This window comes from Chenopodium quinoa, unplaced genomic scaffold (genome assembly GCF_001683475.1).
Source record: "Chenopodium quinoa cultivar QQ74 unplaced genomic scaffold, ASM168347v1, whole genome shotgun sequence".
Taxonomy (NCBI): Eukaryota; Viridiplantae; Streptophyta; class Magnoliopsida; order Caryophyllales; family Amaranthaceae; genus Chenopodium; species Chenopodium quinoa.
Window position 1 is genome coordinate 627,855 of NW_018742541.1, and position 25,845 is coordinate 653,699.

The 25,845-nt window shown below is 37.3% G+C and overlaps 5 protein-coding genes across 7 annotated transcripts; 4 read left to right on the forward strand and 1 right to left on the reverse strand.

The window, feature by feature from the left end:
- The first annotated feature begins 80 nt into the window (after positions 1 to 80).
- Positions 81 to 1,025, forward strand: LOC110720197. Its single transcript, XM_021899207.1, has one exon. The coding sequence runs from the start codon at positions 81 to 83 to the stop codon at positions 1,023 to 1,025; it is 945 nt and encodes a 314-aa protein (XP_021754899.1).
- Positions 1,026 to 1,536: 511 nt separating this feature from the next.
- On the forward strand, positions 1,537 to 7,956 carry LOC110720111. 3 transcript variants are annotated; one of them, XM_021899112.1, is made up of 10 exons: positions 1,537 to 1,975; positions 2,166 to 2,348; positions 2,555 to 2,697; positions 3,237 to 3,268; positions 3,355 to 3,407; positions 3,497 to 3,649; positions 3,792 to 4,042; positions 4,565 to 6,258; positions 6,605 to 7,171; positions 7,642 to 7,956. In XM_021899112.1, exons 1-10 carry the CDS (start codon positions 1,917 to 1,919, stop codon positions 7,684 to 7,686), a joined length of 3,180 nt encoding a protein of 1,059 aa, XP_021754804.1. In that variant the 5' UTR covers positions 1,537 to 1,916; the 3' UTR covers positions 7,687 to 7,956. The 3 variants fall into 3 exon arrangements, with proteins under 3 accessions (XP_021754804.1, XP_021754805.1, XP_021754802.1); XM_021899113.1 differs by lacking the exon at positions 7,642 to 7,956 and adding an exon at positions 7,305 to 7,445; XM_021899110.1 differs by having other exon boundaries at positions 6,605 to 7,956.
- Positions 7,957 to 8,116: 160 nt separating this feature from the next.
- On the reverse strand, positions 8,117 to 9,466 carry LOC110720198. Its single transcript, XM_021899208.1, has 3 exons — positions 9,191 to 9,466; positions 8,911 to 9,114; positions 8,117 to 8,767 (listed from the first exon to the last, which is right to left on the reverse strand). The coding sequence occupies exons 1-3, from the start codon at positions 9,464 to 9,466 to the stop codon at positions 8,117 to 8,119; spliced, it is 1,131 nt and encodes a 376-aa protein (XP_021754900.1).
- Positions 9,467 to 14,313: 4,847 nt separating this feature from the next.
- Positions 14,314 to 16,854, forward strand: LOC110720112. The gene is made up of 3 exons (XM_021899114.1): positions 14,314 to 14,647; positions 15,766 to 15,971; positions 16,322 to 16,854. The coding sequence occupies exons 1-3, from the start codon at positions 14,558 to 14,560 to the stop codon at positions 16,539 to 16,541; spliced, it is 516 nt and encodes a 171-aa protein (XP_021754806.1). The 5' UTR covers positions 14,314 to 14,557; the 3' UTR covers positions 16,542 to 16,854.
- A 1,027-nt stretch (positions 16,855 to 17,881) lies between these two features.
- LOC110720113 lies at positions 17,882 to 20,012 on the forward strand. The gene is made up of 3 exons (XM_021899115.1): positions 17,882 to 18,227; positions 19,173 to 19,381; positions 19,489 to 20,012. Exons 1-3 carry the CDS (start codon positions 18,138 to 18,140, stop codon positions 19,694 to 19,696), a joined length of 507 nt encoding a protein of 168 aa, XP_021754807.1. The 5' UTR covers positions 17,882 to 18,137; the 3' UTR covers positions 19,697 to 20,012.
- The last annotated feature ends 5,833 nt before the right edge of the window (positions 20,013 to 25,845 follow it).

A 25,845-nucleotide genomic window follows, 5' to 3' on the forward strand; every position in this document is an offset into this window, starting at 1 on the left:
ACTTCCTGACAAAGGAGAAAGAAGAAGGGCCTATTATATATTCACATGAGGAGAAGAGATTTATAAAGCTCATTTGGGGAATGAAGATTCAACCCAAGTGGAAGATATTTTTGTGGAAGCTTTTTCATGAGGGAATTGCAGTCAAAGGAAATTTGGCTAAAAGAGGTATACAAGTTGAGGTGACTTGTGATTTTTTTGGGATGGATGAGGAGGATAGCCAACATCTTTTTAGGCTATGTGATCTAGCAAAGGAGGTCTGGGAGAATGGCTCCCTGGCAATTTGCTATGACATTTCTGGATTCAATTCTTTGAGATTATGGATCCAGCACTATATCCTGCTGTTTTATAGCGAGGATGGTAGGTATGGCACTCGTAGCATTAAGTTTATTGCTACTTTATGGGGGCTATGGAAGACTAGGAATGCTCGATGCTTTAAGGGTGTTGATGGGGGAGCAAGCCTTGTGTTGGAATTTTTTAACCTGGCAATGCGAGACCATGATATTTTCTGCCAAAACAATGGGATTGGTAATAATATTATTGATAACCTTGGGGATGACCCATACATTCCCCCGGGATTCAACGCTGTGCAATTGGGTAAAGAGAGGAGGGGATACGACAAGTTTATTGTGGGAGTGGATGGCTCGTGGGATAAGACGACAACAAGAGCAGGGATTGGTTGGACAGTTATAGGGAGTAACCATGGTAATGAGGATAGTGAGGGGGGAAAACATGGAGTGGCAACTTCGGCGCTACAATGTGAGGCTTGGGCCTGCTTGGAAGCTATGAAGTGGGCTAGGGCGAAAGGTAAGCAAGGGATCCTCATACTCTCGGATTCCATTGGACTTATTAACAATATTCAAGGTGATTCAGGTAAGGATGTCTCTATTACTTGGATGGTGAAAGATATTAGGGATGTGGGTACCTCGTTTCATAGGTGCACCGTTTTAAAAGTCCAAAAGGACCAGGTAAAGAGGGCAGACGAGATTGCTAAGGAATGTCGTACTAGTGGTTCGGACTACGTGTAATTTTGTTGTGTTTTGCTTTTGTCAAAAAAAATATATATATATATATATATATATATATATATATATATATATATATATATATATATATATAGATATTTTTTCCTATTTTAGAGATCCAAAATGTTATTTTGTTTTCATTTTTGGATAGTAAGTTAAGATCATTATACCCTCACTTGTTTTAACTTTATTCATTATAAATCCTAATATACTCTTGAGTCTTGAATTTTGCACGCATGTTGTAATTTTTTTTTTACTTTCTCTATCTAATTTTTGTCTATAATTATGTAGAAATAGAAATTTAATAAAAGAATGGAAAGAGTAGCATATTAAATTTGTTCCTCTTGGAATCTATGTCAACAATTCAGTAAATTGACCTCATCCGTAAAATTGTAATTATTCGATACAACAACGGCACTTAACTACCGGGGCGTAAGCCGGCTGTCGGCATTTATTTCCAAGTTACCAAGCTAAAAAACTCCGGCCCCACATTTTCCCGGTAAATTTATTTATTTATTTATTATTATTATTATTAAATAAAAAATAAAAAAATTCCCAGAAAAGAAATCTCTATCTTTTTGGAATACATCCATCCTTCTTCCCCCTCACTCCCATGTGCTCTTCTTCATCACCTCTTGCTGTCTATTTTCTCTCTCCTCCCTCTTCCTCTGTTCACTCCATGTGAACCTAAACTAATCTAAATTTATAAACAAACAATAAAAATTCTACCAATTTTACCTTAATACATTATCATTTATTTTTCTCTCTTCTCTGTACTTACCAAGAATGTCTCTGTTACACCATTAACCATCCTTCATCATTTCTTCACCTTCTTCTCTATACTTTTATTCATCACAATACTTGTTCTTCCTCTAACTTCTTCATTCATCATCAATGGAGTCTACTACTCGTCTCGATTACGTCCTCTTCCAGCTCACTCCTACTCGTACCAGGTTTGACTCAATAAAAAAAAAAATAATCTAATGAGTTATACTACCTCCGTTTCATATTATTTGCAACGATTTGATATTTTATATTCACGCCGTTATATCAAATCGTTGCAAATAATTTGAATAATTTGAAACGGATGTAGTATAATATGTAACAATTCGTCACTGATTTTATATATTTGACTTGATATAGGTGTGAATTGGTAATTTTTGCTGGGAAATCGAATGAGAAGCTAGCGTATGGATTACTTGCGCCGTTCATTGCGCATTTACGATCTGCTAAAGATCAGATTTCTAAAGGTGGTTATTCTGTTACACTTCGTCCGCCTTCTTCTTCAGTTAATTCTCACTGGTTTACTAAAGGAACTGTACTCAGGTACTCATCTATTAGTTGATTTTATCTATTATTACTATCTCGTTTCAAATTATTTGCAACGATTTGATATAAAATTTGAGTAGAAAAATGTCTGATCGTTGCAAATAATTTGAGACGGAGATAGTATTGAATTTAGAAATGTTGTGTAATTTCTAAGTTGGTTTAATTTGATGATTTTGGGTAATGATTTGATTTGGTTTAATTAGGTTTGTGAGATTTGTAAGTACGCCGGAGGTTCTAGAACGGTTTGTGACGATTGAGAGAGAGATTTCGCAGTTGGAGAATTCGATTAAATCATACGAGGCGTCGAATGCGGTTGTTGATGGTGGTGTTGTGACTGATAATGATGGTAATGAAGGGAGAATTGTTTTGTTCTTTGATTATATTTATTGGATTATTGAATTGTTTTTTTGATTTGGTAATTATTTGGGTTGGAGATTAGTTTGACTGGATTTTGTTAATTTAGATTTATGATGCAATGAACTTTATTAAATCAATGTATTGGGTGAGCTGGGTAAAGTGGAGAGTAATCATCATTTCAATTAAATCATTAATTTTTATGTTAATGGAGTTTGATTGATTGTAATGATTTCCTTCTTTTGGTAATAGTATAGTAGTTATAGTATTATTTGTATGTTTTTGGGATCTTTTTCTTTTCTTGCTTTTGTCTACTTTGGTGTAATGTACTTATATTGTATATTTAACAACTATGAATGTCTGTAATTAATTATGTTGGAAATGGAAAATACGATGTTTGATTTGATCAATTCATAAACCCGGAAACCGAAATCCTTAATTTTAATTTCGTAAGCAGAAATTTAATGTTATCAATGTAAGACCAGAAATTTGTTAGTTGTTTGATGAATGTTTGAATCTGGATTTTGACAGGAAATGCTATTGCTTCAGGTGCTTCGTTTAAGGTAGGAATTCCTTCAAGCAAGATTAATCTGTTTGTCATTTTCATTGCAATGTTATTGATAGTTTCTTTGTTTAATTGCTGTTTCAGACAAAAGGGGAATTGGATGAAAGCAGTGATCTTGGACAGGAAGAAAATTCCAAGTAAGGAAATTGTAAAGTGTTGTCATATGAAACTTATGAAGTCAACAAATTCATTGATAGTAATTGGTTGTTTGCATTTCACTTTATAGGGCCCGTTTGCAGCGTGTGGTGGAAACTCGTAAAGCAGTACTCCGGAAAGAACAAGCTATGGTTTATGCTCGAGCTCTGGCGGCTGGCTTTGAAATAAATAATTTGCATGACCTCATTTTGTTTGCTGATGCTTTTGGAGCTTCACGCTTGAGGTACATACAAGTAAACCGTGGACTGCAAATAATGTTGCAACTTCCGTACCTCTAAAAAGCCGGACTTCAATTTTAGTCTCACAAACTTGGTATTCTATTTGGCTTGACTGAAGTCTGATATCTGCATTGTTATCACATTTAGGGAAGCTTGCATAAATTTCAAGGATCTGTGTAAGAAGAAAAATGAAGATAGGCTTTGGGTGGATGAGATTGCTGCAATGCAGGCTATGGTGCAACCCGAATTGGCATTCTTGGGAACTTCTGGAATTATTCTTGCTGGTGAAGAAAATGATCCTTCCCAAGGTCTCATGACTGCAGGGAAGCAGAACGGAAGTACAGATGTGTCACTGTCTGATTCTATGACTAGTCATGGAAGTTTGGATGCAACCCAAGGTGCGTATGAAATACTTTCCGATCTCCTACTAACGTTCCATGTTATATTCTCCGGTTTAAGATGCATAAATAGCACCCCACCTGATACTTGCATACCCAATGTAGCAAATTTTCACAAACACAGACAAAAGTACAGATGAGAATATATAAACTGTTGCTTGCATCAATCTCCGGGTTCACTTATCTTTCTTCTACAACCTTTATATGGTCTTAATATTCTGTAGTCTGTACCATTTTAATTAATGTGGTTTATGCTGCAAACTATATTATGGATATTAAAACTGGTTTTATATAGCTTATTCCCCATTCCCATCATGTTGCTTGACACATAGACCAGGTTAAAGATTTTCATACCATGTCAGTTTTCATTTTTATCAGTCTTCCATACTTGGTTTTATCCTTGGTCCATACCTTTGTATTGGATTGACCATAGACAAATCTGTCGATTTGCTTAGTTATCACTGTGAAAATGTAAACATCTTCTGGATTATTTCCTGAAATCTTTCTTATAATACAATGTAGATTCTCAGACTCAACCAACTGATGCAAAAGCACAAATGCCGCATCCATGGGCACAACAATTTCCACCATACCTTCGTAACTTTCAGGGTCCCATGTATCAGCAGATGCCCCCCTATCAAGGCTATGGTTACTCAGGCATGCAGGTTCCCCCACAATATTACCCTGCAAATATTCCATGGCCTTCTGATGTTAATAATTCTGCTAATCATGAATCATATGATCGCCGTGATCGCAAATCATCATCCAGAAAGAAGGGAAAAGCCTCTAATGCACGGGGATCAGAGAAGGAAGATCGTGAGGAATACTCTGAGTCCAGTGGATCTGGTTCTGAGACAGACTCTTCGTCAGAGCATTCTCATAGGAAAAAGCATGGGAAAAAAGGTTCAAGAAAAGTTGTTATACGCAATATTAATTATATTACTAACAAAAGAGATGGAGAACAGGATGGGTCTTCTGAGACCAATTCATCTGATGAGGATGAATATATAAATGGTGATTCCCTCAAGCAGCAGCTGGAGGAAGCAGTTGGGTCCTTTGAGAAGCATAAGAAGTCAACCTCTCGCCATCACAAAAAACGAAATGGCTCCAAGCACCTTAGCTCTGTTAATGGTCCTGCTGGCCAGGATGATGAAGATGTTTCAGTGAAGAATGGGAAAAAAGGAAATGAAAATTGGGATGCTTTGCAGCAGCTGTTAATGAGGGAGGAGGAGTCAGATTCTAACAATCCTCAGCCACATTCGGAGTTGGTTGAAGAGAAATATTTTACCACAGATAGGTCCCATGAGCTAAATTCATCTGCATTCAAACCAGAAGCAGAAGAGAGATCAAAGCAGAAACCAATTGCTACTGATGCTTTTCTAGTTACTGGAAAGGGTACAGGACATGATGCTGACACAGGTAAATTCTCTGCTCAAGGCTTTGACCCCAGTGAGAGTACCCTCCCAATATTGAGAAGGGGTAGTGCACCTGAGGAATTCCTATTTTCGCAAAGAGGTGAACAGCTGGAAAGTTATGCACTAGTGCCACTGTCTGATGATATTTCCCATTCTTCCATAGTCAAAAGTCAAACTAGTGATGATTGGTTTGTTGGGAAACAATCAGATGTAGCATCATACCAGGGTGGAAACAACCATCAGAGGTTTATTGAAGGAGATTATGTGAGATCTTCAGCTGATCAGGATGAGAAGAAAAATAAAGATGTTATTGATGATTCTCTCATGATTCAGGGGCGACTAACCGATGACCACCGTGAATCCCAAGTGAAGACTGATATTAGCTTTGTTTCTGATATGGTTGAGGCCACTCTCTTTAAAAATGGAACAACAGCTCCTCAGCAAAAGTCTGAAACAAATAATTTCTATGAACCGGATGCTATTTACATGGTTCGTGATCATGATGTCGTGGTGGAACAAGTAAAACCATCTTGGAGTCCTGAACTTGATTTTGAAAATTACATGTCCGTGAATGATCCTGCTAAGAAATCAGATGTAGATGCGAGTGTAGACTCTTCTAATGATAAAGGACCTGACAACAAAAAGAGTGGGAAAGCTTCCACGAAGGACCCTAGATCAAGAACCTTGGGTGGATCAACCTTGGGTGGATCATTAAGGAAAACTAAATCTGATACTACACCAGGGCCTAAAAGGTCAACATTTGGCAGTAAAACATCTACTCCCAAGACCCAACTTGAGAAGGTATTTATCATTTCTAGAAGGATCTTTCATAGTAGGCAGCTTATAATGCTATTCAAGTACATTTTTGAAATCAAATTACAATGAACCTTCCAAAGCTCAAATATAATTCTTAATTTTATAATTTATATTTAACAGCTAAATTCTTTGTTTTGCTAAAAAGAGCATAGTTATTACCTGATACTTTTTTTTTGTTTTTTTTTTGGGGGGTTGGGGTGGGGTGGGGGAGGGGGGACTGCACTAGATTTACGGAAGAATACAGAACTAGGGTACCCACATATAAGCTATCTGTCAAGTCGTTTTATTTCCATTTGCATTTATTCATTTTCTCTATGATCACTATTGACAGGATGAAGAAAGAAGAAAGAGAATGGAAGAGTTAGTTATTCGAAGGCAAAAGCGAATTGCTGAAAGAACTGGTGGTAACCCGGCAACATCTAGAAAGCCTCAAACAGGAAGTAAAGCAGTTCCATCTACCGTTAGCTCTGATAAGTCAAAACCTAAGCCCATCCTCAGAAGTTCTACCATTGAACGACTCGCAGCTGCAAAGACATCTCCAATAGCCCCAAGTACTCAACCGAAGAAAGAAGCTACTAAGGTAAAAGGTGCTAATGTGAACATTGGATCACAGAAGACTGCCAGTGTAGATGCCAAGAAAGTGAATGCAGAAAAAAACAAGCCTTCGGAGAAAAAAGCTGTCATTAAAAATGTAAACGGGGTAAGTTCATCAGTTGCAGACAATAAGGAGGAAAAGGGTACTAAAAAGATTGGCGCCCCAGCGTCAACAATGGAGTTGCCCTCTATGCAAGGAGTACAGACTGAGGATCCAAAAGACATTAAAGAGCTGCACGTTACTTCTTCAATCATCAATAAAGATGTTAAAGTAGTAGCACAGATCAATTCTTCAGATGAAAAGGTAGGCAACCTTGTTGAAGATCATCCCACAAATTTGGATTTACTTGAGGAAAAAAATGATAAAATATCTAAAGAATCTCTATCTTTTCCAAAAGAGGAAAAAGTTTCTGATGATCATCATAAATCTGGTCCAGAATTGAGCATCCACCCATTGCCAGAGTCGCCTCCCAAACAGCTGGGTTCTGCATTGATCGAAGAGGAGCAAGCTACTAAAACCGGGAATAGTTTAGGCTTTACAGAAATTTCCGAGATAGAAGAATCAACTCCTCCACCAACTAATGAAGTGAGTGTAGATCCCATCCAGAGGAAGAAATGGGATGGTGCTGAAAACTCTCCAAAATCTGCTAAAGGTTTCAGGAAGCTTCTCATGTTTGGTCGAAAGAAAGACTGAAAGCGTCACAATAAGTTGTAGAGAAAACACAGATAATTTTATACACCGGTTTTGATGGTTCTCTCATGTTTATACTGCAGATAATAAAGGAAGGGAGCGAGGGTCCCTTGCTGCACAAATTTTAACCACTACGATAAACATATGGCACAAGGATCACCAGTTCCACAAATCAACTTTTGATGCCTGCTGCTTAGTTTCAAGAGCATGTGAATTATATCTAGCTGTGAGTTATTCATTTTAAGTCCTTTAGGCTATAGTGTGTGCATATCATTCCTTGATCCAGTACATTATTCAACTTGATTTTTTATAGTTTTGTTTATGGCTTGTATTCTTTGGGTTGATATCTCTGTATGTACTTGGTTATATACCCCTGTAATGCAATTTTTTTGAATATACCTGGTCCTGTTTTTTCGCCCCCTACTTTTTTCCCCTTGCTATCTTTATGCTATTCTAGGCTACAAGAAAGCATTGCTTGGCTGAAATGAAAATTTTATCCACAAAATAGTGAAGTATATCTACATTAAGCCATAGATTAGTAAGAAAATCTCTATTTTGCTAATTAGTTTTACTACCGTTTCCTACTCCAGCTTCTGGGTGCTTGAACTTAGCTTCTAGCTCTTCATAGTGAGGAAGCTTGGGATGGACATGACCTAATAAAAAGTTGTTTCTATCTCCTCCCTCATTTTCAAAGAAACCATTTAATGTTCTTTTCTTGCTTTGTTGCATATCTTGTTTCATCCTACCATCATAGCTTTGGCGTAAATTGCCTGATGCTTCAGTTCGTACTCTTGTTTTGTTATCATCTCCTGCAGACTTCTTGAGGTTATGCTTGTTGCTTTCCTTCTTTGAGGGTTCCTGAGGAAGTGGCTGATAAGCATTTGTGTCACAGCAAAGTAGTGTTCTTTTTCCTACACCATTTGAATTCGGAGATAGATTAGTAGCTTCATAGTCGTAATAACTCCGAGGCAGTGTCTTTTCTTTCATATCATCCAAATAGACAATGTCTTTCTCTTGGATTTGGGGTGTACTCTCTAATAATTTCCGGGAGGATGCATCGTCAATGTAATTTATTTCATGGCTTTCATTGCTGGCTTTCTTTGATATATAGCCAGGATTAGGCTTCTTTGGGAATTTTGACAACCCCTTTTCATATTTCAGACCTTGTTCTTGATAACCTTCATACTGTTCTTCATGGATAACATAAATCTGGAACAAAATTAAAAATAAAAATAAAAATGGTATGATATGGAATTTCTATGGCATCTAATGAGGTAGAAATAGTTCTTTCATTTCTTCCTTTTTCTGGGTATTAAGGATGGTTAAGGAGCGATATGCAGGAAAAAACTAACATCTTTGTCGTTGAGATAGAGTGTCTGAAGTGCAGAATCCCTGCCGCTTTCACTTAACTGGTCGAGATTTAAAGAATCTAGAATCATCCTATCTGGTAAACTTTGCATGCTTTCAGTATGCTTGGGCTTCTCTGGTGATGATTTTCCTTTATTCAGAGCTTGATTATCCTTAAAGTAGTGTTTTTTATCATCAACATCACAAACCTGTAACAACAGGAAACAGAATAAGAAATGAAAGGGAACAACAGATTGATTAAACTCAGTGTCAGTTCGGTCTCACCTGCTGACAGTTCATCGAACGACAATCAGCATAGTCTTTGATAATTTCTTTGACTAGTTCAAGCTTCACTTCATTAGATATTGAACCAGAGGACAAAACACTCTTCAGCTCTAACTTCACAAAGTTTGTTGGCCGAAAATTTACGTTATTATCATCAAACTCATTGCTGTACCAATTTTGGAATAGGCTTCTCAGTTTGATAAGCTCTGGCAGTTCACCACATCTTGAGGCAGCGAAAATCAGACAAGAAACAGCTTCTTTTACATCCACTGTCATGTCCCTGACGAATGAAAACAAGAGAGCGAGTGAGTGAGGCTGTGAGAAGAGGGGGGGGGGGGGGTGGAGAGGGAGAGACAGCGATGAGTGCAAAAACATCACAAGTCACAACCAAGAAAATACAAAGTACTTAATAACAGAGGTAATGCCTGTTTCTGGTAATGCTGCTGAGGTTGTGGAAGATGCATTCGCCGGCTTCAGTGATCAGTATGTAAGCAGTGGCTCTGCATTTTTCCCTGTATAGTTCTTCAACCTATATAACAAAAATCACGTCGATAATTAAGTTGGTCTAAGCTTAACCTTCCATTCGGAATTAATTGGACTGCAACCTGCTATTTCACATCATTAGGGATTTATCATGATTTTACGGTTTAATATAGTTGTCTCGTATATTCCACCATTAATTTTGAAATGGTTGATCCATGTTAGACATCTATGAAGCTTATATTACATATAAGTATGTCTTTGGAGTTATACCAAGTTGGAAGCTCGTTGAAAGTCACCAATTTGAAGGAGCTTAGCCATATCTTCACATGTTTGGGCGATAATTGTACTTTTCCTTGCTTGCAGGAACTTGAGGCGATATAGAAGTTGTTCAATGGGCTTCTTGCTGATTTAAGAAAAAATATAACAAGTATAATAATTAAAAATATATCAAGTATAAAACATTTTGCTTTTAAGCTTCAAATTATTAATTTTCCTTAAATTAAAATACAAAGTACTTCATATGTATTTTTTTTTAGTGTTTAGAGAGCCACAAGTGCGGGTGATGAGAATCGATCCCAAGATCTCATGGAATCGGAAAATGTTCAAATGTGTACATTTTGAACAATACAAAATACAAAATACAAATGTAAAAAATTTTGTACGAGTAAATTCCATTACAAAACTATTTCATAATTGACCATTAATGATTTATGTCCTTATACTATAAAGTTTAGATTTTGAAAGTTATTTTAACTCACATTTACATCACAACGTACTGTGACTTATTAACCAAAAAAAACTCTATATAGTGTAAACAATTAACGCAACTATGCATAAGTCACCTTTTTTAATTAAAAAAATAAATTGTACTTCCTCCGTTCTGTTAATATTGCAACAAGGAGGAAATTACGCATCCCAAAACACAATTTATATGCTAAATATCTATTATTGTGTAAGCGTAAAAATTATAAAAACTTGATATTGTGAAAGTATTTTATAAGACGAATCCAACAATATCCCACTTGACTATATTTTGTTTAACGTATAACTCATATTATATGGTCAAACAAGAGTGATGAATAGTGCAAAAAGTCCATTGTTGCAATATTAATAGAATGGAGGAAGTATAAGTCTTGTATAACCTTGTTAATTTGTTATTACAGGGAAAATACAGAGATCAATTTGTTTATCTCTCATGACCCTTTCATAAATAAATTAATAATTTTCATTAAATATAGGCTTCACATTTGATGATGAATTTAAAATTAAATAAAATATTAAATTATATATGAAAATATCATGTGATAATTTTTTTTTTTGTTTATCTCTTAGATAAATTACTTGAGGCAATGTTTTCAAAAAAACTTACTTGAGGCAAACTCTAAAAGCAACACGAAAAAATCATTAAAACCTCTACTACTAATCGTATTGTAGCTATCAACTTTTACAGGAGAAAAAGTAAAAAAATAAAAATAAAAAATAAACAAAAAATTTGATTACCATTTAGAAGCTTTGCTTCTGGATTCATAGCTTTGGAAAGGCATACAAAAATTAAAAAAACCCATTATTAAGTTCCTCGTTCTTTAGCGTACTTGCTTTTGAAAGGAGATAAATCGAAAAGTATGACCTAGATATTTTGAAAGAGAAATTATTAATATACTCGTATTAACATTATTCTGTGCTGATTTTTTTAGCCCCTTAAACGTGTATTAAACGTAGATAAAACATATAATCTTCTTCATTACCTTTTTTTTACTATAGAAAATTGGTTATAATATTTAATTTCCATTTTTTAAAATGATTTTCTAGAGATCTCCATGGAAACAAAAAGTTTAAGTATGTAAAGATTTTTTCAGGCAAAGTAATTATAGTAAGATTGTGGATATGTGACTATGTGTACATGAAAAAGAAAAAAAAAACATTTAAAATGTGATCACTTGACTAGTATATACTCCATACTTCTATTTATTCTTGGCTCACTTAAAAGGCGAGATATTTAGGGGTTAATTGTAAGGATTACTTATTCAAGGATTATTTGTAGAGTTACTTACTCAGTCGGTTAGTGCGTTTTGTGTGTGAGAGTAACCCCACCCCTGACCGACCGAATAACTCTTGAATAAGTAACCTTTAAATAAGTAATCCCTATAATTTACCCCTTACCAAATGAGTAATCTTTAAATAAATAATAAATGACCAAAAGATATGAATAACCCCAGAATAAGTAACCCTAGAATAAATAACCCTAGCCACACGGTCTGGCCAACCACATACCAAAATTGTGTCATAAAAATAATTACTTGCCATACGTATCCCGTTTTGTACTTACATATGAAAGATTTAGGGTATGTTCTCATTTACTGAGCTGAGCTGAACTGAACTGAATTGAACTGAACTGAGTGGAGCTGAGCTGAGCTAAAATGAATATTTTATGAGAGAGATATTAGGAGCTGAACTGAACTGATTGGAACTAAACTAAACTGAATTGATTGGAACTGAACTGAACTAATTGGAGTTGAACTGAACTGGAATTAAGTAAATGTGAATCGACGGCCCTTATAATTGATTGTATTTATCAAAGGTTAGAAATTTTTTATTTTAAATATATTTCATGTAATCATAGTATTAATATCTGTAAATCAATAATTTTAAAGTCAAATTTGTTTAGATGAAAAAAAATAAAATAACAATTACACCTATATTTGGAAAGCTTATTTGAAATCAAAATTAATATCTTGGAAAATATATGAAATTTATTGTAACAACTTGATTTGATCCAATTTCCTCCATTTCTCTCTGACTTTTTAATTATATTCTCCAAATTGCTTAATAAATTAAATGAATTTTCGAAATAAAGAAATCTTTAAAGTGCATGTGGTACATAAATTATTATGAGATCCGGAAGACAAAGAAAGATGACCGACAAATCAAACAATGGCGTTTTGTTCGTGTTCAACCGTTTTATGTTAAGACTTGGACCTCACCGACACACTACTAATTGTATAATATTTACATTTGAGGTATATTTTTTGCCTAAAATTTGAACATATTGTAATACTATAGATTACTAGATTTATCTATGTACTAGCTTGCTATCCCGGGTTGGGAGAGCTTGTGAGAGGTCTTGATCCGATGTTCCAGTAGGGTCTTTCTCCTTACCAAAAAAAAAAAAAAAAAAGTAAAAAACATCTTTAATACCAAGAAATATCAAAAGCGATCTTCTTTATTTTCCCTAAATTGTCAACTTTTTTTTAGTACTTGATCTAGTGGTAAAATTGTCATCTCACTACATCCCTAATTTCATGAATCCTTGCCCATGCATCCGGGGATAGTTGGCATTTGAGATGCTCTGGTGACTCTGGTCCAATAGTGCACTTCACCTTACCTACTAAAGCAAATAAAAACATATGAATGTGTACCATTGTTGATGAGAAGAGAAATAGAAAGAGCATATAGAGTTGCAACAACATTTAGGACAAAAAGGTGATCATGTATGTATGTCCAACTTAATTTGTTCGTCTAGTTAAACACAGATGTTTAGCTGGAGTAGTGCAATATAAATGAACATTTAATAGAAAAAAAAAAATGAATATTTATTTCTGAATATTGCAATATATAAAAATGAAAATTTACAATACGGAGTATAATATAAGAGTTAAATAAAAAGACTATGAAACTGAAAAAAAAATAAAAAAAAAATTATACATCTAATATTATATAACTGAATATTTTAGATGTAAATAAAAATGAACATATAATGTTATTGCTTATTCATCAACATGTGGTAATTTTATTTCTATTCAAAAAAAAAAAATGTGGCAATTTTATTTTATTTTTATAATTTTGGTTCTTATTCATCTAATGTTATTGCTTATTCATCAACAGCTTATAAATCAAAAAACAAATAATTTTAGCCGTCAAATTTAAAAAAATTTGGTAGTCAAAAGTCAGACTACATTAAAGTTGGTACTATCCCATTTTCATTTAAAAACACCTACTACTGCTCACTCCGTTCCTAAATTACATTTCTTACTTCTAGCTTTTATTCCTCACATTATAGAAAGAAGTGGGAATGTAATTTAGGGACGGAGGGAGTAGTATTTTAAGCATATCGGATTATTTTTTCTAGAAATTTAGAGACACTGCGGGCCTATTCTCTTCGGCTTATTTTCAGTTTAGTTCAGTTCAGCTTCAATAAGTTCAGTTCACTTTCATTAAGTTCAATTCATTTCTTATCTTAATTTCCTTCTCTCATAAAATATACAGTTCAGTTCAGTTCAGCTTCAATAAGTTCAGTTCAGTTCAGTTCTTATCTTAATTTCCCTCTCTCACAAAATATTCAGTTCACTTTAGTTCAGCTCAGCTCTAATAAGTGCAGTTCACTTCAGTTCAACTCAGGGCCTGTTCTAATAGATTTAAATCACTTGAACCGAACTGAACTGAGCTGAACTGAACTGAACTGAAATGAATATTTTATAAGAAAAGGAAATTAAGAGCTGAATTGAACTGAACTGAAATGAGCAGAACTGAACAAAACTAAAAACCCTCAGTTCAGTCAATCAGAACAAACCATACATATTACTATAAATTACAACAATTTACACATAAAATAAAAAGAAGTCGAAATTAAAGAAAGACATATGCCAGCTTTAACTAAGCTGTTATTAAGTCGTATTCATTTCTGAGTTCCAGCGGTTACATTAGATGCTTCCACTTCACTACTTCACCTTCCACACCTTTTTTTTCTGTCTTAATTCTTAAGTACCACCTACTCTTAAAGTTCTAAACTAAATTATACCACATTTCTTCACTTTTATCAACTACAAAAATTAATTTTGAGAGAAAATAAATAAATAAAACCCAGATCTTGTAAACTTGTGAAAAATTATGGCTTCAAAACTTGTTATTATTGCCATTATTGTTCTTGATGTCATTGCTTTTGGTCTTGCTGTTGCTGCTGAACAAAGACGAAGCACTGTAAGTTTTTTTTCTCTTTGTATGTGATTGTTTAGATGATATTTTTTTAGGGACGGAATTAATAGTCATGTTGATAGTGTAAATTGTAATTGTAACGTGACAACTAAATTTGGACGGTAGGAGTGGAGTTTAGCTGATGGGTTGTTTGATTTGAAGGGTGATTGTGTTTATTTTGATTGGTTTATTTAATTTTTATGATTAGTTCTGCTTGATCTGACAGCATTCGTCAATTATGCAATATTTTTTATTTATTTGCTCTCATAAAACAGAGCAAACTCAGAGGGATTTTATTTATTTTTAATAATTTTTATGATCAATTAATTTTTAATCCATTGAAGTTTGTTGATCCAATGATATGCTGAATAATAATTGAGTTAAATTGTAGTATAATTTATGTTATATAACTGGAAAAATCTTGACCTTGAGAGACTATTTTAGCTGTGGATCCATGTGGGTGTTGATATTAGTCATATCTAATTGATTTTAGCAAATAATTGGAGCCTCAATCACTCATATAGTCCATAAATTATATTGTAATTTCGATTTTAAAGACGAATCTATTGTTAATCGTTGTTGTTTTGCTGTTCAATTGCTATGAAGCTTGGATTTTTTAGCTGTGATTCTGTTTTTATGAATTTTTTAAGTTATGAAATGATCTACTTTGCCTAATTGTATGAGAAGTAACAAATTTGTCAATAAGGTCTTAAGCAGTTAGGCTAAATTTAGGCTGTATATGCCTTTTGTGTTACGATTTGAGCTCGTGTTTTTTTCGCTTCTTGTGGAAGGAGAGAAAGGGTGTCTAATTTTCATATGTTTAAAGAACTTTAAACAGAAGTAACAACAAAATGAACACAGCTAAGATCTTCGGGTTATTCCGACTGCAGCTGATATTTGATAGCTCAGATTGGTTCTGTTAGTTATGCTTTCTTTGTAATGCTTGAATTCAAACAGAATAATGCCACTGGTTTGATGACTTTAGAACAGGAAGCAAGATCCATGAACTAGCTGATAGAATTGTTAGAATATTACAGTACTGACTTCTGAAAGACCAAACTATTGAATATATGAATCTCAGCATTTTGTTTAGACATGTAGCTGACAGACTTGTCTATGAACAGGCCCATATCGTATCTGATCCGGACGCAAACTACAAGTACTGTCAGTATAATTCAGACATTGCCACAGGATATGGAATTGGTGCATTTTTCTGCCTTCTGGCTGGCCAAGCGATTGCCATGGCAGCAACCAAATGCTTCTGCTGCGGTCAGGCTCTCGGTCCAGGAGGAGCAAGGGCTTGTGCTATCATGCTTTTCATCGTCTGCTGGTATGTCCTTTATATATCTGTTGCTTAACTTGTAACTGTATTTGTCATAGTTTTGAAGTCATAGAACTTCATATTTCCTGAATTATCATAGTAATTTAACCAGAGCAAATCAAGTTTATCCTGAACCAAACTGAAAAAGCTTTTTATTATTCTTTTTATAAACTGCTGAATTCAAGATAAGAAATCTATGCCCCAGCCCAAATACTTTCTTGAATAATTTTGAAGTCATAGGAAAATGTTAAAATTCAATTTTCGTTGTCCTTTTACTGGGAATTTTGTGTCTTCGCTTCATAGTTCAGAACCTTTTAACTTTCACCTTGTTAATTTTACGAAATTTTCATTCATGTCAGGTTGACATTCTTCATTGCGGAGATATGCTTATTGGCGGGTTCTGCAAGAAATGCCTACCACACTAAATACAGGTCCTTCTATGAAGACCGAGCCCCATCATGTGAAACTTTAAGAAAAGGAGTCTTTGCAGCCGGAGCTGCATTCACTTTCTTCACCGCTATTGTCTCTAATTTCTACTATGTTTTCTACTCAAAAGCAAAGGACACCTTCAGACCATGAGGCACAGTACATAGATCAGTATAGTCCTTAAATTCCAAGAACAACTCACTATATATGATGTTTTGGGGTCTTCATTGATGTGCTTACAAGAACTACTTTTTGGCCATTAATCTTGATTTTAGAAATTCTTACAAGTTGCAGTGTCACGTATTCAATGTTTGTGTGTTGGTTGTGTATTTGTCCGGTTGTTTTGTTAGATTCTTGCTGATTTGTGAGAGAGAAACATATAATAGATGGTTCCTGTTATTGTAATGTCCTGATTCTTTGGTTAGTGTGACTTGAATATGAATAACTGCTATATTTTTTGGCAACATCCATGGCTTTCGGTGTTTATGGTATCAGTTTTTCAAATTCTAAACTTAAGAAATTTTACTGATAAGAGTGGTATCAGTTGTATGAACTCTGGCAAGTGAATTTTGATTAAGTGTGTTGCATTCAAATGTACAAAGGAAAACCCTGACTTTACAATATGATCCAACCGGAATCAATCATCCACGATAACATCATAGTCATCCTAGAAGAGAGAACCTGGAGTCTCTGGGGAAGTCCCAAAGATTTTGTACCTTCCACCAGTCTGAGTCATACAGATTTATCTACAGATCAGTCTGGATGAAGAGACTGATAAGTCGTTCTGAGAGTAGCATCATCTCTATTCTCTAGCATTGAACATTCATAATGTCGTTTCTTGTATACATTATGTAAATCTGGTAGAAATCTCAGTACTTTGAACTTCTGAAGTCTTAACCCAAAGGGAAGTGTCAGATACTTTGCAATTTGTTATCATCTAATGCTTGAGGATGAAGTGTTGGAATGTTGGAGACTTTGAAATACAATTATCTCCTCCAACTCCACACATTTCGTCACTTGAAATAAATCTCCCGACTTTGCAAGTAGCTGGCTGCTGCTGCTGCTGCTGTCGCCGAAGCATCCTGAACTAAATCACGACTTTTTAGTTTTGGCCGCTCTCCAATGCATAGTGCAAGGAAGGGTATTTAGGGACTGAAAATAACCAATACCTGTTGAAAACCATTGTAGTCCACTTATGAGTGTCCCACATTGGAGAAAGAGGAGAGATGATTTCACTTTATAAGGTAGAGGGGTACCTCCTACTATTGCCAATTGGTTTTAGTATGGAAGCTCCAAAGCCTTGTTTGTGGCCCAAACTCTCCTCCTCTTTGTTCGGGTTGCCCAGACCCATTTCATATTGTTTCGAAATTTAACAATACATAATGTGATGTATCCTTTAGTTCGGTTGGTCGGTCCACATGTAGCCTGCAATTTACTTCATAAGTCAACAAAATCTTACCTTTGATAAAGTTATTTAATCTTACGGTTATATAATTATCGTTGACTTTATTAATGGAGGAAAATAAATCATGTGCATCAGTGCCAGAAAAACTTAAGCATGAATGAAAGTGTCAAAGCATTTTAACTCTGTAAGCATTTATAAAATATTCAAGCAGATCAGATGCCATTGCCAGCATTTATAAAGCTGTTAAACTCATATCTATCTTTTCTTGAGAGTAAGAGATAAACAGAAGGAGAAATTACATATCTGAAGAACTTTTTGGAAGTTGCAAGCTTAATTACCAAATCATGGCTTCAAAGGTTGTTATAATTTTGATTTTGATCCTGGATATCATCGCTTTTGGGCTTGCTGTCAATGCTGAAAAGAGACGGAGTACTGTAAGTTTATCGCTCTATATCATTTACTGTCTCCGTTTTCGTGCAGCATAGATTAGAACTTCTCTGATGCAATGATGGTTGTGTCAATGGTGATTGTGCGTAATTTGATTTGATTTAGTAGAAAATTTAATTTAATGTATACTGGATCTGGTAGATTTTCCCAGTACTCTTACAGAAACAAAGAAAAAACAGAACTTTTAGAATTTAATTGATTTCCTGATTTAACAGTCTTCTAACTAGTTTCATTGATCTTCTGATCTGCTCAGTTTTGAGGTTTGAGTTTAAAATTGTGTAATGTGCCAGTTTTTTGTTAAAAATTAAGCTAATCAAGGCTGAATTGCTACACATTAAGCTACATACTTTTCAACCTTACCTAATACTCTACTATCATGCACTTTGTTTATGTTCTTGCTGTAATACATAATTACATATAGTCATATAGGCTCATATCATGAGAAGTCTTTTATGTTTGGTAAAAAGTTTCTTATTTCTCAGCTAAATTGCAAAACACTTGGCGATGAGAATCGAACAAAAATACATTTCATGATCATTGCTCGTGTTTTTTATGAGTAAAACATCAAGGCAAAACTTTGAACCAGAAACTGCTGAACTTTCAGATTTTGCAGATGATTTGTATCTTCCAAACTCATAATGTATAAGAAAAAAAGCAGGATTTGTAACGGCTTCTTAAGATTAAAATTTTTCCCATCATCTTGGCCTTCTTTGTAATCCCTGCACTGTCAAGTAAAAAGCAAACTAAGTATCCTTTTTTTTTTTTTATCATCTTGGATCAAAAGCCAGAACCACCAACTAGTGCTAAAAATTAGAGGCTTTCAGCTTATCAGACTGGACCACCCAGCTTCCAAAGATGAAGATTGTTTCATAAAAGCAGTATTATATAGAATTATTAAGGAAATGATATAAGTGATTGATTTTGAATGACAGGCCCAAATAATTTCAGACCGAGACTTGAACTATCAATACTGTCGGTATAATACAGACACTGTTGCAACAGGATATGGGCTAGGAGCATTTTTCTGTCTTTTGGCTAGCCAAGTAGTTCTTATGGCAGCTAGCCGTTGTTTATGCTGTGGAAAGGGTCTAAGGCCGGGAGGATCAAGGGCTTGTGCCACCACTCTTTTCATCTTCTGCTGGTATAATTTTTTTTACCTGACTCATAACAGTACATAATTTAAGTAACCTTTTATAACAAATATTCAGCAATATTTTTCTCCTTGAATAACTGAATCTTCTATACCAGGCTGACTTTCATCGTTGCTGAGGTCTGCTTATTGGCGGCTTCTGTAAGGAATGGATACCATACAAAATACAGGGTGTTCATCGGAGAGAACCCACCATCATGTGAGGCTCTAAGGAAAGGAGTCTTTGCAGCTGGAGCTGCTTTCACCTTCTTTACTGCCATTTTCTCAGAATTTTGCTACATCTCCTACTCAAAGGCGAGGGGCTGACCCTCATCGCTAGCATAAACAGTGTGTCATGATGCCAAGGGAAAAAAACACAACACAACAAAATGATTCTTCGGGGTTATTAACTTGTTACTCATCTGATCTCATAACTTTATTGACCTTACTAAAAATCTTGGTTGTAGGAAATATGTGCAGGATTTATCTTGTATCTACTTTTTTGTGCTTAGCTTTTTTTTTTTTTTTTTTTTTTTTTGGGGTAAGCTAGATTCAATAGCGGCCTATTTATGTTATCGTGTTTAGTGTTATAAGTTCTTTTGGTACTTAATATGTTTATTGGTAACAATTTTCTTTGCTGTGATGCTTTGATTGAAACAAGTTTCGCTGCCCAAACCAAGCAGCTTCAGAAATTTTATCTTCCTTAATATTATTTGTATGAAAAAGTCACATCAAGTGCCTAAACCAGTGCAGTCAGGTGGATGAAACAAGAAAACTAAGCTCAATTTCAGACAATTCTGCTACTCATACTTTCTTAACAGCTTTACCTTGAAACATAAGCCACAAAATAATTTACTATTTGGGACGACAAATCTCAAAGAGAATTCATCAGAACAAAAGCTTCATCATGCTATAAAAATTAAGCAAATTATATATGAGATTATGCAATATATTCAAGGAGAAATGGCATAAACCTGAATCAGACCAAAATGAGAAAGCAAATAAGTTTATTTAGTAAGAAAAATGAAGGTTTTCTAGGTTGTCTCAAATCACATAGTTTACACGAGTCTAAATAAATAAAGACGGGAAATAAAGTAACAAATGAATTTTATATTAATATGTGAATTTTGGGTACAATCTCTGTATAACATTTTATAATAAAATAAACTAAATCCTCTGATTCTGTTCCGCAGCTTGACGATGACACGTGTGTGACACCTGTAGGGTAACGTTTGATGATGTCGACTTGAGTTTGAATGCAGGGTGACGTTTAATGATGTCAACCTGTATTCGAGGATTTTGTTTGAATACACCTGAACGAGGGCTTATGAAGCTTAATCCCGTTCAAATGTGTTTAAGTGTATCTGAACAAGTCGGCACGAATTTGATGTGCTTGTTGACTCACTTCAGAGAGAATTCCTTTTGAGTTTTATGAGCTCCTAGAATAATGATTTCTGGATCCCCTCAACTGATGGAGGAATGGTGTATTTATAGGAGACGAGAACCCCTTAAGTGGACTTAGTAGGTTTGGGCCTGACCCATTTTACGACTTAAAAGTCTTTTAACCTAGTCCGTTTAATTTATTTTATAACTCGAATTGTATTTAATTAATTCAGATTATTTATTTGGGTGGGCCAAAATTAATTAAAATGGATCATTCATATGATTTTAACCCAAATTAATTTATTTAATTTAATGTATGACACCCATAAAATTTTCGTGTCTACAAATTGCCCCCTCGAGACTGTGTCCCATACACGATTTGAAGTGTTTGGCGTGACAAGGTCTCGACCCTTTTATTTGACTTGGAAGTCACTAGTATCTTTTTTTTTTTTTTTTTTTTAAGTACCAGGTTTGGTTTATGGGAATTCTTGAGCCCCAAGGTTAGACTCCTAGTTGTACTAGGTTTTAATCTCCTAAAAGATAATTGCCAACCGAAACCTATAAAAATAAGGAATTTAACCCCTCTATATCACATTATTACAGACTTGCGGTAGACATACTTTGACGCTTGCCGACTTTCCCCTGCAAATGTCTTTTTTCTGTTCTTCTTGTATTCGCAGCCGCAACTGTAAGCATCACTGCACTAGAACTTCCTTTGCCAAGTTAATTCATGCTAATATTATTTAGCCATTGTTTGGGTCCAATTTAGTCCAATTGGGCCTAGTCATTAAATGATCCAATTAAAAGCCCAAGGTCAAGGTTCAACTCTTTAATTGTGCTAAAGTCAAGATCAGTCCACAAGGCAAGTCAATTAGGCCAAGGCCCACTTCTCCCATATATGCAAAGGTATAAAAGCCATCAATATCACATTTATACATTCATTCACACAAAGCCTCAAGCAATTAATTCTCTTGCATAGCTTTCTCTCTCTACACATTGTACTGACTTTAGCATCGAAGGGGCCTTCCTCGGCAACACCCCCGAGGCTAGTTTACGTGTGTTTGCTGTGTAGGAAACCCTCGGCCCAACATCACTTGGACCGAGCCTAGTCTTCATCCACTACATTGGACCTTCGGCAAGGTCCCATTGTTTTCACCCGAAACAATTTGGCGCCGTCTGTGGGGAAGACTTTCAAAAATCTTTAAGCCAATCAAAATCATCTTGCAATCATCTTAGTAGCAATGGCTAAGAACCGCAAGAACAAAAGCCTACGTCAAGGAGCGGGCGAAAGGCCTAAAACTCCTACACCATCACCTTCGCCGGACCGGAACTCTTCCAAGGGTACTAGTTCGGGGGGAGGGTCATACCGGGAGGATTCCCTTTCTCCCGTAATTCACAACTCTCATCATAGACCGAGTCCCCCTCGGTCTAACAGAAGTCAGTCCGATCATAGGACTCATTCGGTGCCCCAAAGCCAACCTTTGACCATCCGTTCTCACTCTCACACTCACACTCAGCCGAGGACCCCTTTGACGGGGCCCATCTCGGAAGAAGTGGCGAGAGCGCTGGCGGTGCTCATGGAGGCAATGAGGGCACAAAACATGCCTCCACCTCGTGATCGAACTCCTCCGCATACCAGGCATCAGCGGAGGAAGCTAGACCATGACGGGTGGAAGCCTCCCTCCTTCCGGGAGCTGGAAGAGTGGGAAGAGGATACTTGGAGAACTGAAAGAGAGAGGAAAAAGAACCCTCAATTTTTCAAAGGATCCTCAACCTCTCGGCCATAAACGCACAAGAGCAGCAGCTCAGCCTCTCGGCCGGAATCTGCCCGCCGAGAGCGACCTGAGACTGTTCGCCGAAGCGTACTCGACCGACTCGGCGGCAGGGAGCCGAGCGTGCACAGCCGCCTTTCGTTCCCTGTAGCCGAGGCCCAAAATTCCCAGCCAGGGACGAAAACCACTCCTACCTCTCTAAGAGGGCGGAGCGCGGTCCCTTCGGCCAGGAACAAAGGCAAGGCCGTTATGCTACCCACCAGTTCCCCATTCGAGCAATGGATTCTAGAAGAGCATGTGCCTACGGTTAAAATACCGTCGCACATTACATATGATGGGACTTCGGATCCGAAGGACCACATTGCCTCGTACGAGGCTCATATGCATCTTTGCCCCAGGTCCGAAGCGACTTGGTGCAAATATTTTCCAACCACTCTCAAGGGGGTCACGCAAGCGTGGATCTCCAAGGGAGTGAAAGAAGGCTCAATCACCGGGTGGGACGATCTGTCCTCCAAGTTTAAGAGCAAGTTTTCCACGACAAACCGCCGGGAGAAGACTACTGTAGAACTCATGGGTCTTCAGCAAGGGAAGGCTGAAAGCCTCCGAGACTATCTAACTCGCTTCAGCAACGAGTCGTCCAACATTTCTCAGCTGAACCAAGGGCTGGCAGTTTTCGCCCTTCAGCGCGGTCTCAGAGCTGGGCAGTTCTCCGACTTCATGGTCATGAATTCACCCAAGACCTTGGAGGAGGCACTGAATGCTTCGGATAAGTTCATCCGAGTTAAAGAGTGGAACAAAACAAAAACCCAACCTCAATCTAGGGGAGGGAAACAAAAACAAGCACCCTTGTCTGAAGGCCAAGGCCAAGGCCAGAAGGCAAAGGGAAAGGCAAAAGCCTCGGAACAATCTTCGGCCAACGAGTCGAAGAAGGAAAAATCTGCTCCCTTTGCGGGCAGATACGAATCCTACACTCCGCTCTCTCTTCCGCGCGCCAAAATTTACAGTGTAACGAAGGAGGAGCAGAGTTACAGAAAGTCGAGACCACTCCCAGAGTGGTATCAGCGAAAAAATAAAAATCAGTGGTGCGAGTTCCATGAATCACCGGGACACAACACTGAGGAGTGTATCCAGCTGAAGGACCAAATCGAAGATATGGTCCGGAAGGAGTACTTGAAAAAATATATCGCGGATCACCGCGAGAAAAAAGAGGCTGAGAAATCCGAAAAGGACTCTCGGCAAGAAATTGACTTCCCCCAAAAGAACAGCAAAACTACGGAAGGAAAATTCCCTCCAATCCATGTTATCTCGGGAGGAGCATGCTCTCCGAGGTAGCACAAACATCACCTCAGGGCTCTGACCCATCAGGTGAACCATGCTGACATTCATCCACCCCAGTCACCGGTGTCGAACATGACGTTCACAGCCGCTGAGTGTCGGGGGTGACGTACCCTCACGAGGACCCGTTGGTGATCATCGCCATAGTGGCCAACCACGACGTCAGCAAAGTTTTAATTGACGGTGGTAGCGGAGCAAATATTTTGTTCCGAAAGGCCTATAATCAAATCAAGCTGAAGCCCAAGCACCTCACGCCGGTATCCTACCCAGTATCCGGATTCAACGGGGATTCAACTTATCCTGATGGGAAGGTTCTGCTTCCTATCACCATCGCCTGCGATGAAGCAACTAGGAACGTCATGACCGAATTTTTGGTCATCGACGCTCCTTCAGTGTACAACGTGATTTTGGGGAGACCCAATATTCACGAGATCCAAGGGGTCGTCTCAACTTATCATCAGCTGGTGATCTACGTTTCAGACGCTGGCTTCCCCGAAAGGGTCTAGGGCAGCCAAAAGGAGGCCCGAAGGTGCAACTACCTCAAGCCATCCACTAGTCGCCCAGATGACGACGATAAGGATGAGGAGGAGAAAGAAAAAGAAAGAGAGACGAGCACAAAAAAGCCGAAAGGTCTAAGTGCTTCGGCCCAAGGTTCTGTGCCCAAAGAAAAAGGGCAAGAAAAAGAAAAGGCTAGCTCTTCATCTGAGCCGAAAGACTCAGAGAGCCAGCCGAAGAAGAAAAATTCTGGGACGCCTGCTGACATAGACAACAGACCAGATTGTGAAGAGTCCAGTCCATTAACAATGGACCTGGACCAGCAGACTGAAACGGTTGAGTTGACCGAAGGAGATGCTGAGAAATGTGTAACAATCGGTATGGACCTTTATCCGAGCACCCATTGTGAACTTATTCAACTCCTTCAAGACAACAGAGATGTGTTTGCTTTCTCGGCAGCTGATATGCCTGGGATAAGTCCAGACCTCATCTCCCATAAGCTTAACGTCGACCCAACGTGTCGGCCAGTTAAGCAAAAGAAGCGGAATTACTCCGAAAATAAGAACCGAGACATCGCAGCCGAGGTCAAAATGTTGCTGGACGTGGGCTTCATCGAGCCCTGTCAATATCCAGAATGGCTGGCAAATGTGGTGATGGTTCAGAAGGCCAATGGTACCTGGAGAATGTGCGTTGACTTCACGGACCTAAATAAGGCTTGTCCGAAGGATATGTATCCCTTGCCGAGGATCGATCAGCTAGTTAACTTGACAAGTGGTCATGTCTTGCTTAGTTTCATGGACGCATTCTCGGGGTATCATCAGATCTTCATGCACCCCGACGACCGAGCCAAGACGGCATTCGTCACGAACGCGGGGTGTACAATTATAAAATGATTCCCTTCGGATTGAAAAATGTGGGGGCAACTTATCAAAGGCTGGTGGATCAAGTTTTTTCCGATAAAAAAGGCCGAAACATGGAAGATTATGTTGACGATTCAATCGTCAAAAGCAAAAATCTGAAGACCATGTTAAGGACCTGGCTGAAACCTTCGCCACCTTAAGAAAACATCAAATGAAGCTGAATCCGAAGAAGTGTGTCTTCGGCGTGAAGTCAGGGAAATTCCTTGGGTTCATGGTCAGCAAGAGGGGGATTGATGCCAATCCCTCCAAAGTCAAAGCAGCGCTCGATCTTCCTGAGCCGAAAACAAAGAGGGATGTTCAGCGGCTCACCGGAAGAATGGCAGCCCTCTCGAGGTTCATTTCCAGAGCTTCGGACAAGGGGTTACCTTTCTTCAAAGCCCTGAAACTCCCAAAAACAAAAGAGCTCGTTTGGGAAGAAGAGCAAAAAGAAGCCTTCAAACAGCTTCGGGAGCATCTGGCTCAACTCCCAACACTGGCTAGCCCAGCAGAGGGAGAAACTTTGTATCTGTACGTGGCTGTCAGCCTAGCCACCATCAGTGCGGTGTTGTTGAGGGAAGAAAATAAAATTCAG